The sequence below is a fragment of the Phalangium opilio genome, unplaced genomic scaffold (assembly GCF_054372755.1).
Source record: "Phalangium opilio isolate 3A_F unplaced genomic scaffold, DU_Popi_V2 ptg000045l_1, whole genome shotgun sequence".
NCBI classification, from domain to species: Eukaryota; Metazoa; Arthropoda; class Arachnida; order Opiliones; family Phalangiidae; genus Phalangium; species Phalangium opilio.
In genome coordinates, this window is record NW_028324168.1 from 6290129 (window position 1) to 6304273 (window position 14145).

Consider the following 14145-nt stretch of genomic DNA (forward strand, 5'->3'; position numbering starts at 1 on the left):
TTTTGATATAAAATTGAGAGTATCATGTATGATCTCATCATCGAAATTTGGTGATAAACTTTGACAAGCGGCGACTTAATTAGAAAGGAAAAAAAGTGTTGAATAAAAAGATTAAAGACAATATAATGGAACAGCGCCCACAGCTAAAGATTATCCCCCATTTTTCTTCAAAGACGAAGAAGAAGTACTTAAACTTTAATAATTCAAAGGAATTTTATTCATTATATTAAAACGAAGGTAACCCTTCGGCATTTTAATGAAAATCGAGGAAAAAAGATGGGGTGAATTTTTTTTTTTAAAGGAACTGGTTTCAAATTTGTTTAAAGTGTATACTAGTTTGACAAACTATTGTCTATCGCCCCCGAGTCACTATTTAAGTTGTTTTAAAATTATCATTAACTTGAAATTAAAAGAAAAGAATAAAAAGGGTTGAGGAACTATTTTGGGTTTTTTCCAAGTATTAAGCATACTTTTCTAAGAAAATGCCATCTTCGCTATTGGGAAAAAAATCTTGAAAAAGAAAGAGCTTTAACTTCTATAAGGAAAGAGCTTGAACTTCGGTAAGGAGAGAGCTTGAACTTCGGTAAGGAGAGAGCTTGAACTTCGGTAAGGAGAGAGCTTGAACTTAAGGAAAAAGTTTGAACTTTGCTAGAAAACACCTGAACTTCGGTAAGGAGAGAGCTTGAACTTAAGGAAAAAGCTTGAACTTTGCTAGAAAACACCTGAACTTCGGGGAAACCTATACCTTTCACGTGAAAAAAACTGATCTTTGAACTTTGTAAAACAAATCAGAAAACTTCACGCTATAAATTTCTTCGACACTTTCTGCTTTTCCCTATCTGTCTGTTCTTCCCATTATAATCCCCAATTATATAAAATTAGTTACTATACACCAAATGACATATCACGCACACCTAGCTAAACTTATCATATAATCATCAAAAATATTTAGTAAAACAATAAGCAGGAAAGATACGCTATATTTTTAAAATAATAAAAATAAAATTAACTGTAATAGTGTGGACCAAACCTATATTTGAACCCTTACACGCAGGTAAACGCCCGAAACAAACGAATGCTAGGCCTACAATCAGATATTTTATTTTCCAGAAATAAAATTCTAACGATATAAAAATTATAACAAGACAAGTGAAACAACCTATAGGTTATATTTATATCTTTAAATTTAAAGGCGCTAATGTATAAATGTTTATGGACTCCCATTGTTTGATTATAAAGAAAAAAACCCCGCCGGAAAACCCGTTTAAAATTCAAATCAGTCTACTGCGCGAGACGTTCTCATTTTAATATATATATAAATATATAATAAAATTCATCAAGTATTGGCAGCGATACACCTTCAATTGTAAGTGTAACGTCCCCTAAAAGGGGTGAAAAAAGGCGAGCGATGCCATTACCGCATTCCTGTTACTAATAAAACCTTATTAGTTTAAATTATATAGGAGGAAATGGTTATAATTCCATTTCTATTCACACTTTATGATTAAAAAGTTTCGGATATAATGGGCATATCATAAAAATAAATTATTAAAAATGGGTTTGACGTTTTTTTATATTTACGCGGTATACTTTTAATTAATGCGATTTAAATTTTTTTTTATATATCCTTTGGTGGCGAAAAATACCCGCGGGGAATTTAAATGGACTTATTATTTAAATTAAAGAAAGAAAAAAAAAGGTCAGGGGGTCAAACACTTTCCTCTGGTTTATTTCTATACCGAAATAAATGGGAATTTGTTTACTGGTTGATTATTGTTGTATAGCAGCGCAGTTATGTAAATGTATTTTAATTCGGTTTTTATTTTACACCCCCCGAATGAATTATTTACGAACGACACTCGCGACCCATCCAAAACAATGTGTAATATTCTAAAGAAAATGAATACTAATTTTTGGTATGAATCATGCCATGCAATAAGCTATACAAAAAATACACTCTGACTAAATGGGATGCAAATCATGCAAACCTGAGACTAACGTAGGCCAAAATAAAGCATGCCTAGAAAAAAAATTCCCATTCAAGGGCTAATTACGTTTTAACACGCTGTACGATGATTCGATGTAGAAAAAGTTCACAAATGTTTTTGTTCTGGTTAAGTTCGTAGTTCAGTTCAAATTTAATCCAAACAGTAATTAGACGAGTTCGTTAAAGTCCAGTGGTAATTAGACGAGTTCGTTAAAGTAAAGTGGTAATTAGACGAAGTTCGTTGAAGTCCAGCGATAATTAGAGTTGTAGTAAATTGAAGCCACGTGGTAATTAAGAGTTGCAGTAAATTGAAGCCACGTGGTAATTAAGAGTTGCAGTAAATTGAAGCCACGTGGTAATTAGAGTTGTAGTAAATTGAAGCCACGTGGTAATTAGAGTTGCAGTAAATTGAAGCCACGTGGTAATTAAGAGTTGCAGTAAATTGAAGCCAGGTGGTAATTAGACGCAACGTCTGTCACAAACACGAGATCATGTCGGTTTCGCGCACAAAATCGTGGTTATTTAAGAGCACATTAACGTTGTTATTGAAGAGCTCAATATCACTTCGTTAATTTAATTACAATTCGGGAATGACGTAGACGCACTAATATTCTTCAAAAGTCACGTGTGTTGCTGGGGTGTTACGTACTCTTCAAAAATTACCATGATGTCCAATCCACAAACCGTTGATTTCTTCTTGAATTCCACATCCTAATTAAAGACAAAAATAAACATAATTATTATTTCATAGATAAAAATGATTTAAATCGCTCCAAGAACACTACTAAATTAGGTCTAAAATAGACATAATTCAAATACAATTTGAAACAGTAACAATACGCCATCCATTATTATTATTATTAAACCCCTTCTCTACTAATACAGCTCAGAAAATATCATATACAAAATAAGGCCCATATTACATTTATTTTCGAAATAAATCATCCCCAATTTTTGAAACTATAATTCCGGGTCCATAAATTTTGGAGAAAACTCAATGGAGTGATCAATATTGAGAACAATACCGTAAGAATTTCGCTATCTCAAAATGGTCAATTTGAAATTGGGTCTATAAAATAAATCTTAACTGTTGTTCAAATACTAAATTTATTTTCTAATAAAAAAAAAGGAAATATCCCTTACTATTTGGGTCGAACTAAATAATAAATAAATTTGGCTCATCTTTGAAAAAAAAATAAATAAATTATAAAATTATTTAAAATATTTATAGTGATGAAATAATATAATATAAAATAAATTTACTTCGGATTATGATTAAGTCATTGCGATAAAATATTCAATTCAAAAGAATGTGTTGTATTTTTTTCTTTACAATATCGATAATGTTAAGTATAAGTTATTTTGGTCAAGGAAAAATTTATTATTTAATATAAACGGCGTATAAAATTAATTATTTAATTAATGAATTCAGCCGTGAAAATTAGCAACAAAAAAATTAACGTGTTGTTTTCAAGGTTTTTTGATCGATCATCTTATTAAAAATTAGTGTCAAGTTTAATTAAATATTTGATTAAGAGATTCTGATTAAAATAATGGTTCTTTATTCGGAAATCCCCCGATTAAGTGAAATATGATAATAAGGCTTCTACTTTTCGTAAATTTCTCAAAGGCGAATTTGTAATATCGCGTTTCTCTGTCCCTTTAATACCACTGAAAAGCGTTGAAATTTCTATTATACTTTTTTAAAAGTTGTGGGCCCCCATAAGTAATCTTTTCTCACCAATAAATAATAGCTATGGGCGATAATTTTCTCGGACTTAAAGAAAGAAAAAAGAATTAGGTCAAGATCTTGAACTTTTTAGAGAATTCCTTTGATTTTTTTTTTTTTTTTTGAAACGTTTGGGTGTGAACAAAAAATCTCATCATGATATGACGCAATTTTCTTAAATGTTTATTAACAAAATTTCAATTAATGAATTTAGTTTTTCAATTAGAAAAAAATCTAAACTCTGAAAAAGGTCTGGATTTTTTTTCTTTTCTTTTAAATATTAAAAAAAAATATATATAAAAATTTCCAAAAATGGGTATGGGAGGTTTAAAATCATCAACAACAACAAAAAGCATTATTCGGATGCACATTTTTTAGGTTAATCTAATTCTTTTCCACACCCATTCAAGTTTTCCGCCAAACTTTCTTCACCTTTATATATATAAACATATTTTAAAATATACACAAAATAAAAGAAAATAAACAAAAATTGCGGTCTTCCGGGTAGGTTTATAATAAATTCACTAAATTTCAATTTTCCGTGAATCAGGCTACCGGTCTTAATGATAATTTATTTTACAGAGATTTAAATCAACCTAAAATAAAAAAACTTTAACCACGACGTCCAATATTTTAAAAGATTGGTACAATGGTACAAAATGAACTTTATCAGCATTCGTAAATCATAAACGGTTCAAATTGATGAGAAATTTAGTAAAATTTTAAAGATAACTCGTGGAGAAATTTTGGTTACCTGCACGCGATGCCAGTTATAAAGAAAAAATTCAGGAAAAAAAATAAACCTCGCCCCTAATATTAATTTTATGCAAATAATAATAATTTCGTTGATCTAATTTGCATAAACGCCTAATTTAAGACGGGTTCAATTTAGGCCTATTATTATTCGAAAACGTGGGAGTACAATAAGGAAATTATAAATAGTCAAATCGCACCCAGTTAAAAACCGTTTCTTAATTGTTATTTTCTTAATCAGGAGAATTTCGGCCAAAAAAAAAACAATATTGCAACCATTTTGTTTTTCGAAACTTTATAATCTTTAGCACGACTTGTTCATTAAGCTAACTTAAATTTAAAAAAAGATTAATCACCTAAGAAAATTATTTTACGTTTGCTAGCTTATCATCGTCTAGTAAAAAATTAGTTTTAAAATATTTTCTGATGTAGATTTTATTTAAAATTAGGGATTTATGGTTTTTAATATTAACAATATTTCCTCGTTATTGGGCCAAGGTTATTTATTCCTATTATTTTTTGACATATTATAATTTAGATAGCTTTGAAATTTTGAAGTCTCTTATATCAAGGATATGTTTTTCCTTAGTCCCGCTCTGGAAAATTATCTATTGTCTAAAAGCAGAACGATTTAAATAGCGATTTTAAATCGTATCTACCAATTTTAAACTGTCTTCAAAGGGGGGGATGCTAGGGTTCACGATATTAAATCTGCATAATCTCTTATTTATTAAACTTATTCAATTAGACCCAAAATATAGCGACTAAAACCACCCACAGATTTAAAATAATAAATTAAATATCCAGTACAAGCACAAAAAAAAACGATACAAGTCTATAATATACACTGATATCTCCTCATCCGTAAAAACGATATACCCCGTTTAAAAATCGTGATCATTTGGTTTCTTCAGCGAGGTCAAGTTTGTTCGCTGGAAAAACTAGCTTCGAAAACAGAGAGAGGAGAGGAAAAGCAGCGTCGCCGCTTTTCCAAACACATCTATGCAAATCATAGTCCCCGATTTTACTTCAATGGCTCAACACCATCATTTTCTTGTCTCTCGGAGATTTTAAGGAATTTAGAAAAGAAAATATAAGTTTATCTCGCGGTTTTTTGATACTTTTATAATACAAAAGGACTGTAATTCCAGTGTAGTTACTTCTAAGTGTAATTTTTTTTTTATAAATTTTACCGATTTTCTTTTTTATTTGAAAGATGAGTTAAGGAAGTAGGTCTCTTTTACGGTTGAATTTTCAAAACATTTTTTAAAAAACGCCAAGACATTATGTTACCGGTGATATGTGTAGGAGTGTTGAATAATATAATGACGTACATCAACGAGTTATGATTGGAAATTATCTTTTTAGAGGCCCAATTGGGTGAGTGATTATTATAATATACCCATCTATCTCTTCCTATATTAGCAAATTGGGGCAGTTAGGCTTAAGGTTTAAACTGGATTTAAAGTATTTTAAAATTGAATTTCAATATTTTAAAATATCTTACTAGTTAATTCGTCACAAATAATTATCGTATTACTATAAAATAAACCGTCGCTGTCAAAAACTGAAGTCATAAACATGTTTTTTTTCTTTTAATTTCACGCTATCATAAAAATCTAAATTGCTACATCAAAAATTAAATTATTTCTTAGTTTAAACTAAATCAAATATTTAAACAATACTCTCTTCCCCCCCTTTATCGGTACCCCCTTAATAAAACGCTCCCATAACATTATTCATGAGTAAACTCAATTCTCTCATGAATACTAAACAGAAAAATCCTTGACGCCTCATAATTCTGAGGTCTTTCTAACTGTAATTTCATTGGTTGGTAGCAAAGTGAGGTCAGTCAGGCGAGCGCGCAAGGTGCAACGAAACCTAAGACATGTTGCAATATTCCTAATAAAACCGAGGAAATTCATCAAATAACTCAACACAGAGGGGGGCATCTAAATATTCCAGTTAAGATACATATATATTTAAAAAGAAAAAAATTGAGAAAACAGGGTCCGCTTTGAACCCGATCGTGACCAAAAGAAAACCAAATACACTTTCTCCAGCATCCCCATCTTAAAGAAGTTGGCACATCTTCACGATTATTACACGCGAGGTTGACGTTGTCATTACCAGTTGGCAGTGAGACTCGAAGTCAAACAAGGGCGTTCATAATACTACATTGCCAACTAACATTGTCTTAGAAAAATAACAGGGATTGTCTGGAATTAGGTCAAAAAAGGGAGAGAGAGAGAGAGAGAGGGAGATAGAGTGCTATCTTCTTCACTCGTTACCCCGAAATTACCGCCGGATAAATAAATTATAGGCTTGTAATGTTTTAACATATCAGAAATGAGCGGAGGAGGGAAGGAAAGGATTACCGATTGATGTAAAACTAACTCTTCGTTGCTCTAATTATATTAAATTCAAAATCAGGATTCCAATCCTTGAAATTATTTCAACACAATAAAAAGCTCCTTAGGATTTTTTTTTTCAACCCAATTAAATGTCTTCAATCAATCGCGGATAAAATAAGAAAAAATCGTATCAAATTTTATTCCTATAGGTCAACAAATCTATTCGTAATTTCAAGATTACCCTTAATTACTATTATTATTTAATTATTACCGTACACACCCCTTCAATCAACTGTCTTTAAGGCTATCGAATCTATTATAATCTTAAAAAAAAAACAACCCTCGATCTATTGAAAAGTTGGAAAAGTCGATATTTATCACATTTTTTTAACTTACGTGAATGAATAATTATATCTAAGTAGTTAAGAATACTAATTTTTCGTTTAAAAGCTAATTTAAATAACTATATTTCACGAATAACAGTTCATTAAATTAATCAATTCGAGATTCCTTAAGTAATCGTTTTTGAACTTTCATTAGGCTTAAGAATTGGCGCGCGCTCGGGGAGTCGGGGTTGCCTAGGCAACGGCGGTAGGGGAGGGGGAGGGAAGGGGCAAGATCCCAAAAGAATAAAATAGCAGGGGGGAGGGAAGGGTTTTGAAGCTGCCGATTGAGAAAAATTTCTAATAAGTTTCTATATTGATTTTAAATTTGAACTGACACACTGATTAATAATTAAACTTTTCTATTTGACAGAGAACGATGTTGTTGGCTACGTTATTTCTAACCACTTTCATAGCCTTAACAATGGCTGGAGAAATTGAGTATCCTAATGCAAGTATTTCAATTTAAATTATAATGTTAATATTTGCCTTCCAATAACGATTAAAATTATGCGAGAGATGAATTAAAAAAAATTGGGGTCGAGTATGAATGAATTTAATCATTTATTTAAGATTGGATAGGCAATAAAGTTTAAAAAAAAACCTGGTTGTGTCCTTCAGAAGGTCCAGCCACCCATTTTTCCGTCTATAAAAAAATCCTTATTTTACTAAACTTTAAGTGGATACGGGACTCTAGGTACAAGTTTAGCGGAACATTTAATAAACGCTTTAATCAATTTGGTCTACCCTAAATAGCAATTCATTCAAACTTGAATTTTTGTTTGGAGAAACAATTAAAATATGATGGAGTTTTTGTTAAAATAGCGCTAGAACTTTGTTTAAAACCGTCTGTAAAAACACTCTCAAGGATATCAAGTGAAGGAATTTTAATTAAATGTTTTTAAACGAACTATAAATTAAACTAACCCTTCCCGTAATTATTAAAGACAATAATTAATGTTATTGTTATTTAAAAATCTTCCTCAGGATCAGGCCTATAAATTTGGTTACGACATTAAGGATGGACACGGGAATACTCAAATGCGTCATGAGGAATCGGACGAATGGGGTAACAAGAAAGGGTCGTACGGCTACACAGACGCCTGGGGAATATACAGGATAGTGGATTACGTAGCGGATAAACAAGGATATAGAGCGTGGATTAGGACTAACGAACCAGGAACGGCTAATGAGAACCCTGCTGCTGTCAAAATATCAGCGCAACATCCTCCACCGGGAGTTTATCACCAGGTTTGTAGGATTAAAAACTATTTCAGCTTTTCTTGAATTATTAATGAACTTCATTATAATTACAGGCCCCTTCTTACGAATCCCTGAGAACTAAAGCTTACGTTCAGCCCGCCCCAGTATACTCTAAAGCCATTGGATCTGCCCCAGTGGCGTACCAAGAACCAGGTTACAAACGTTACCAACCCTTGGAGGAAGTGTACGAAACGAAACCAAAGGCGTTTGTTTACGCGCCAAAAAGGCCCTCGTCTATCAGACGGCTTCGCAAAATGAAGAGGATATCTAAACCCGTCTATCTCCCATCTTACGCGAGGGCTAATCTAGCCGATTACGAATTTGGCGCCAAAATTGCTAAGCCTTCATCCGTCCCAGCTGGTGTTGAACTACCCCTCTACAAGGACAAATAAGCTAGTGACAAATCGATCCCCCTCAATCAGCGCTAACTCAAAACAAATTTTGTCAGTTCAAACAAACTCATTTAAAAAGACTTATCGCGTGGTCCCTAAGACGCGTATTTTGGGACAATCGAAGACCATAGAATCTGTGATTTTTGTGGTTTATTGACTTTTAATATGCCAATTTTGTAAGGGACATGAAGTTATTTTTATTATATTTTTTCATTGAAGAAGTTTCGAATCAGCTGTTAGCCTGTTAGTGGGTTTTAGTATAGTCTCCTTTCACGGAATATTTGTTGTTCAATTCAAATTAAGTGTAAATATTTTTAAGATATTGTTGATTAAATTAATCCGCGTATAACGTCTAAGCCAAATTAAATTTAAATGTTTGGTAAATGTCAGTATTATAGACGGTGTGCGTGGAGATTTGTCGGAGAAATTGTTTAAAAAAATATGTAATCTATCATTATTTTAAAATTTTACTACTCGTAAAATATCTTGAATTTTTGAAATCTTTTGAAAAATTGCGGGTTTAGTAACTATTACTTTGCGCTATTTATTGTTTTAATTAACTTAATTTGTCCCTTAATTTGGGGGATATATGCAATACTAACCTCTCTTTTACTCACACTTAAGCTTAAACGGTTTAATTTCTTGTAGACGAAAAATTAATAAATATTGTACAAAGATATTCTACAGTTCTAATAAAAATATTTTGAAAAACTATATCTAAATAATCAAGTTCCTTAGAGTTCGGCTTCTCTATGAAGCATATGACTCGCCTCTCAGCTGTTTTCACCAGATAAAGAGATCATATAGCAAACTTTCCCCTTCGTGGCCCCTCTCCATCCCGAATTCCCGTTAGCTGCTTCGAGGAATAGCATCCCACACTTTCCCCTAATATCCCTGCTTTCCCTCTCTTCTAGAACACTGTCTTCCCCTTTAGAAACCCCCCCTCTAAATAGAAATATTTTTAAACTCGGTGGCGCCATCTAGACTGACTCAATACTAGAAATATTTCCTACTCCTAGCGACACCAAACGGCTGTTTTAACAACTGTCAAAATTTAAATTTGCGCGGTCGAGCCAAAATAACGGTTATGGAACTGAATGAATATTATTTAATCCGAGTACTTAAATATTAGGGAAATTTCTATCAGGATCATTTAAATAAAAACGTTTGTTTTTACATTAATGTTAGCCTACAAAATACTTCAAAACGCAAACAGAAGAAAATATTCCAATTTTCTAAAACATCCAATAATTTTTAAAATAAAAATTAAAATTAATTTATTTGTAAATCTCTGTAAAAAGTTGGAATACTTTCAATGGCATCAACTAATTCTGGAGCAAAAATTTATATATATATATATATATATTATAATATATATATATATATATATTATAATATATATATATATATATATTATAATATATATATATATATACATGTATAACCCCTCTAAATCCAACTTTTCTGTACTGCCAAGCCCAAGCGGGCCTTAGCGCCGCACTCTCCCGCCGAAATCCCCTCCCCCCTCCCTTATGTCAGTCTTTCAGATTCCCGGCGATTTTGAAAAACCAAGGCTTAGGTAGACGATTACCGAAAATCTTAATAAAAAAATTACTAACCATCGGATTATCCTGACAGTTGTTGTTTTTTGATAATCTTGATTGTAGTTTTCTTTTCGCGAGCAAAAATCCACAGGTTAACCATTTTTTTTTAAATTTTCATAAATTTTTTTAACAACTGTCAAAACGGCGTCTTTACCTCCCAAGAAAAAAATGCCAACTGAAGGGGGATAATCCCAGTGATTTGATTGGTTGGCCGCCAAATTAATAAAAAATTATTTTTCTGATTTTTAAAATTCTATCATTTTTTGGCATAATTTTAATAGTTTTTCTCATTTTATTACACAAAAGTAAATAGTACTTCCAAAAATCTCGAATTTAGGGTATAATTATAATTTTTTTTTGAAAAGTTGCAACTTTCTCTAAGCCTTGCCCCCCCCCCCCAATCTACCGATTAATGTAATTTATTAAAAATCATAAAAATAATTAAAAAAAATAAATACAAGCAATATAGTGGTGGAGAATTAATGTACAAATTTTATTAAGCATATTCTAACAATCAATCACTTTTACAAGAAACAGAAACAGTAGTTGGAGCGTGTAATTCACTAATTAATCTTCCGTTAACAGCCAGTGTAACGGGAGACGAGAGACGAATATTAGTAAATTCCAGCTTCTAAAATGGGGAAAATTATGAATTTAACACTTAATACACATAATAAAATACATAATAAACACCCTTAATTATACAAATCACCTTATCATCACACGAAACTGACACATTTTGTACAAATGGGTCAGGAATTGCTACGGAATCTGCAATAACAACCCCTTTCCCATCAGCTTGGTTATAAACAGATACTGACACGCAAGTTTCCTCCTCGTCAATCATGCAAAAAGTACTGCAAAAGAATAAGTAAAAAAAAAAAGATTGGTTGAAAACATTTTTATTGCATTTTTTTGCAAAACATCCATAAAATTCAAAGGTTATCGCAACAATAAATAGAAAAGTAACAAAGACTAACAATGGAACTGGGTTTGGTATGTGACAGACAACTTTTCCAAGGATTATCACACCAGGGTTGGCACCTTCTTTAAGCTGAGATATGTTTTTCTTTTCTCTCACTTTGACATCAGCGTTAGCGGCGGTACTAGAGCTAGATTTAGTTCCATATGGTCCAATATGATGGGGCTTGACGCTTTTAATCATACTACGAAGCTGTCTGGCTTTGAGACAACCTTTCTGCTTTGTCATGGTACTAATTTGTTCCAAGTAACGAAGTAGTTCTTTAGATTTATCATCTGGTTCTGACCAAAGTGGGTCATAAGCCGTAGCTCTTTTATAAGCGTCTAATGCCTCTTGATATGATCCTTCGTATCTTAATGCCTTTTTAAATGATAAAATATAACAACTTTCATTGAAATTAAATTTTACTCGAGATAAAGGCATTTTTACTTACAGTCGCTTGATTTAAATGTAAATCAGGATGAGTTCTGGCTATTTTATCTTCTAACTAATAGTAAAATTAGAAATGGACAAGTATAAATAATTAAAAATGTGGTGTTTATTTCATATTATGGACGGTTAACTTAAAAAGGAGGCTTACAGCTTTAGTATAGGCTTGCATGCTTTGTTTTAATATTTTGGAATTTTGATTAGCTAAAAAAAATAAATTGAGATTGGCATTCCCGGTGCAGTACCATGAAAGTCCATCACTCATGTCCAGTTGCAAAGCTTCTTTTGCAATTTCTAAACTTTGGTGAATATTTTTTAATTTCTCTTCAGGTGTTTTTCCGAGTTGCCTCAAAATCATTGATAAAGATTGGAGGGAAACTTTGTTTCTTTCCTAAAATTTTAAAGTTAAATAAAATTATGTTTGCAATCAAGAACCAAAGAAAAACAAATTCAGGGTTGCCACGGAATTTTCGGAACCAAATTCCCTGAGTTTTCCAGGTTTTCCCTGACCTTTTTCTGAGATTTTCCCTGACCTTTTCAGAGATTTTCCCTGACCTTTTCTGAGATTTTCCCTGACCTTTTTCTGAGATTTTCCCTGACCTTTTTCTGAAATTTTCCCTGACCTTTTTCTGAAATTTTCTCTGACCTTTTTCTGAAATTTTCTGACCTTTTTCTGAAATTTTCTCTGACCTTTTTCTGAAATTTTCCCTGACCTTTTTCTGAAATTTTCCCTGACCTTTTTCTGAAATTTTCCCTGACCTTTTTCTGAAATTTTCCCTGACCTTTTTCTGAAATTTTCCCTGACCTTTTTCTGAGATTTTAATTGACCTTTTCTGAGATTTTTACTGACCTTTTTCTGAAATTTTCCCTGACCTTTTTCTGAGATTTTCCCTGACCTTTTTCTGAGATTTTCCCTGACCTTTTTAGGCCAAAAGTGTAAATGTTTACAGCCCGTTTTAAGTGCTTATAATTAAATAAACTCTCTACATTAAGTTTTCCAATGTATTTATTTGTTGCACCAAAATGAATAAGAAACATTTAACTATAAATAACAGTCTAAGAAATGTTTTTAAAGGCATTTACTTTATAAAAACAATTCCAGACATTTTTAATTATTACTCCAGAGTTAAAGACTTATCCCCAGAAATTTTACCCACTAAAATCAAATTCCCTGACTTTTCCCTGATCTTTTGGGCCCATTTTTAACTTCCCTGACTTTTCCAGGTTTTCCCTGACCCATGGCAACCATGAAATTGGTTTTTTTCCTTAGACTAAGAATGATCAAAACTTTTTGTTTCTTTCTTAAAATTTTTAAAGTTAGAAAAAATATGTTTGTAATAACAAATCTTTCTTAGACTAAGATTAATTAATTATAATATTGGGTGAAGCATCGAATTATTTAAATTGTAAGGATTTACTTGTTTCAATGCTCCCTCAAAGCAGTTTTTAGCAGTTAATAACTCTCCCTTTTTCCAATAACACATGCCAAGTTCATTCCAAGCTTGCCATGATTTAGGATTGCGTTTGACAGCCTTAGAAAGGCAATCTTCAGCACGTTGATCATGATCGGGTAGAATGTTTATGGCACGTCCTTTTTGTAGAAGAAACAGGGTCTCTTCATTCTTCGCATCAGCCGGAATGGATTTCAAACTCAATGTTTCTAATTGTTCTAACACATCCTTTAACTTTGTTTCAACATCTTTAGCTTTGTCTTTTGCTTTGTCAAGGGTATGGGATTCAAAATAATGGTCTCTAAAGTTGTACAATTCATCTACTAGTTCCTACGTAATTAATTTCAAAGTTGTAAACCCATATTTGGGCATTTTTTCAAAAACACACGCCACACCTTGGTAGTAAGCCTTGGTTCTTACCTTTGATTCTGTCATTTCCCGCTCACTTTTCGATGCAAACGTATTAGTTATTAAGTTCGACCGAACTATAGAGTTTATATGAATATAAATTTGTCATAAGATCTTTTTAATTAACTCAATTAATTACTTTAAATTATACTTTTAACATTTTGACAAGCCCACACAATGTAAATGACAGATATGAAAAAGCAGACGAAAGTTACAATTTGCTAGCGCCACCAGCGGACAGAATTATAAGCTTCAGATAATAAAAAACCGCTAGGATATAAGGCCCAATACAGTCTGGGAAATAGCACACTTCCTCTGGTCCAAAACCAGTTTATTAATTGCTTGGACTAGTTTTTTAATTCAAAAAGTGGGGGTTACTGGTCCTCGAGACCAGTTTATTAATTGCAAAT

General features: G+C 32.0%; 2 protein-coding genes and 1 long non-coding RNA gene across 4 annotated transcripts; 1 reads left to right on the forward strand and 2 right to left on the reverse strand.

Moving 5' to 3' along the window:
* Positions 1 to 1325: 1325 nt before the first annotated feature.
* On the reverse strand, positions 1326 to 10609 carry LOC149677119 (uncharacterized). The gene is made up of 3 exons (XR_016366660.1): positions 10481 to 10609; positions 2055 to 2698; positions 1326 to 1382 (listed from the first exon to the last, which is right to left on the reverse strand). It is a non-coding gene; the product is annotated as an uncharacterized LOC149677119 (long non-coding RNA).
* On the forward strand, positions 7912 to 9538 carry LOC149677120 (cuticle protein 16.8-like). The gene is made up of 2 exons (XM_089838532.1): positions 7912 to 8457; positions 8523 to 9538. The coding sequence occupies exons 1-2, from the start codon at positions 8164 to 8166 to the stop codon at positions 8859 to 8861; spliced, it is 633 nt and encodes a 210-aa protein (XP_089694658.1). The 5' UTR covers positions 7912 to 8163; the 3' UTR covers positions 8862 to 9538.
* Positions 10610 to 10931: 322 nt separating the features above from the next.
* LOC149677121 (tetratricopeptide repeat protein 5-like) lies at positions 10932 to 13977 on the reverse strand. Of its 2 annotated transcripts, XM_089838123.1 has the most exons (8): positions 13887 to 13977; positions 13748 to 13812; positions 13295 to 13657; positions 12028 to 12267; positions 11881 to 11934; positions 11446 to 11807; positions 11178 to 11322; positions 10932 to 11096 (listed from the first exon to the last, which is right to left on the reverse strand). In XM_089838123.1, exons 2-8 carry the CDS (start codon positions 13760 to 13762, stop codon positions 10980 to 10982), a joined length of 1296 nt encoding a protein of 431 aa, XP_089694249.1. In that variant the 5' UTR covers positions 13763 to 13812; positions 13887 to 13977; the 3' UTR covers positions 10932 to 10979. The 2 variants fall into 2 exon arrangements, with proteins under 2 accessions (XP_089694249.1, XP_089694250.1); XM_089838124.1 differs by lacking the exon at positions 11881 to 11934 and having other exon boundaries at positions 13748 to 13962.
* Between the last annotated feature and the right edge of the window lie 168 nt (positions 13978 to 14145).

What these genes read in the sequence shown, in the direction of transcription:
- LOC149677120 (XM_089838532.1), top strand. Translation starts at nt 8,164, where the DNA reads ATGTTATTGTTATTTAAAAATCTTCCTCAGGATCAGGCCTATAAATTT. An exon ending in CACCGGGAGTTTATCACCAG is followed by an intron (nt 8,458 to 8,522) that starts GTTTGTAGGATT and finishes TTATAATTACAG; the next exon opens with GCCCCTTCTTACGAATCCCT.
- LOC149677121 (XM_089838123.1), bottom strand. An exon ending in TACATTTAAATCAAGCGACT is followed by an intron (nt 11,808 to 11,880) that starts GTAAGTAAAAAT and finishes TCATTTAAAAAG; the next exon opens with GCATTAAGATACGAAGGATC. An exon ending in ATACCAAACCCAGTTCCATT is followed by an intron (nt 11,323 to 11,445) that starts GTTAGTCTTTGT and finishes ATTCTTTTGCAG; the next exon opens with TACTTTTTGCATGATTGACG.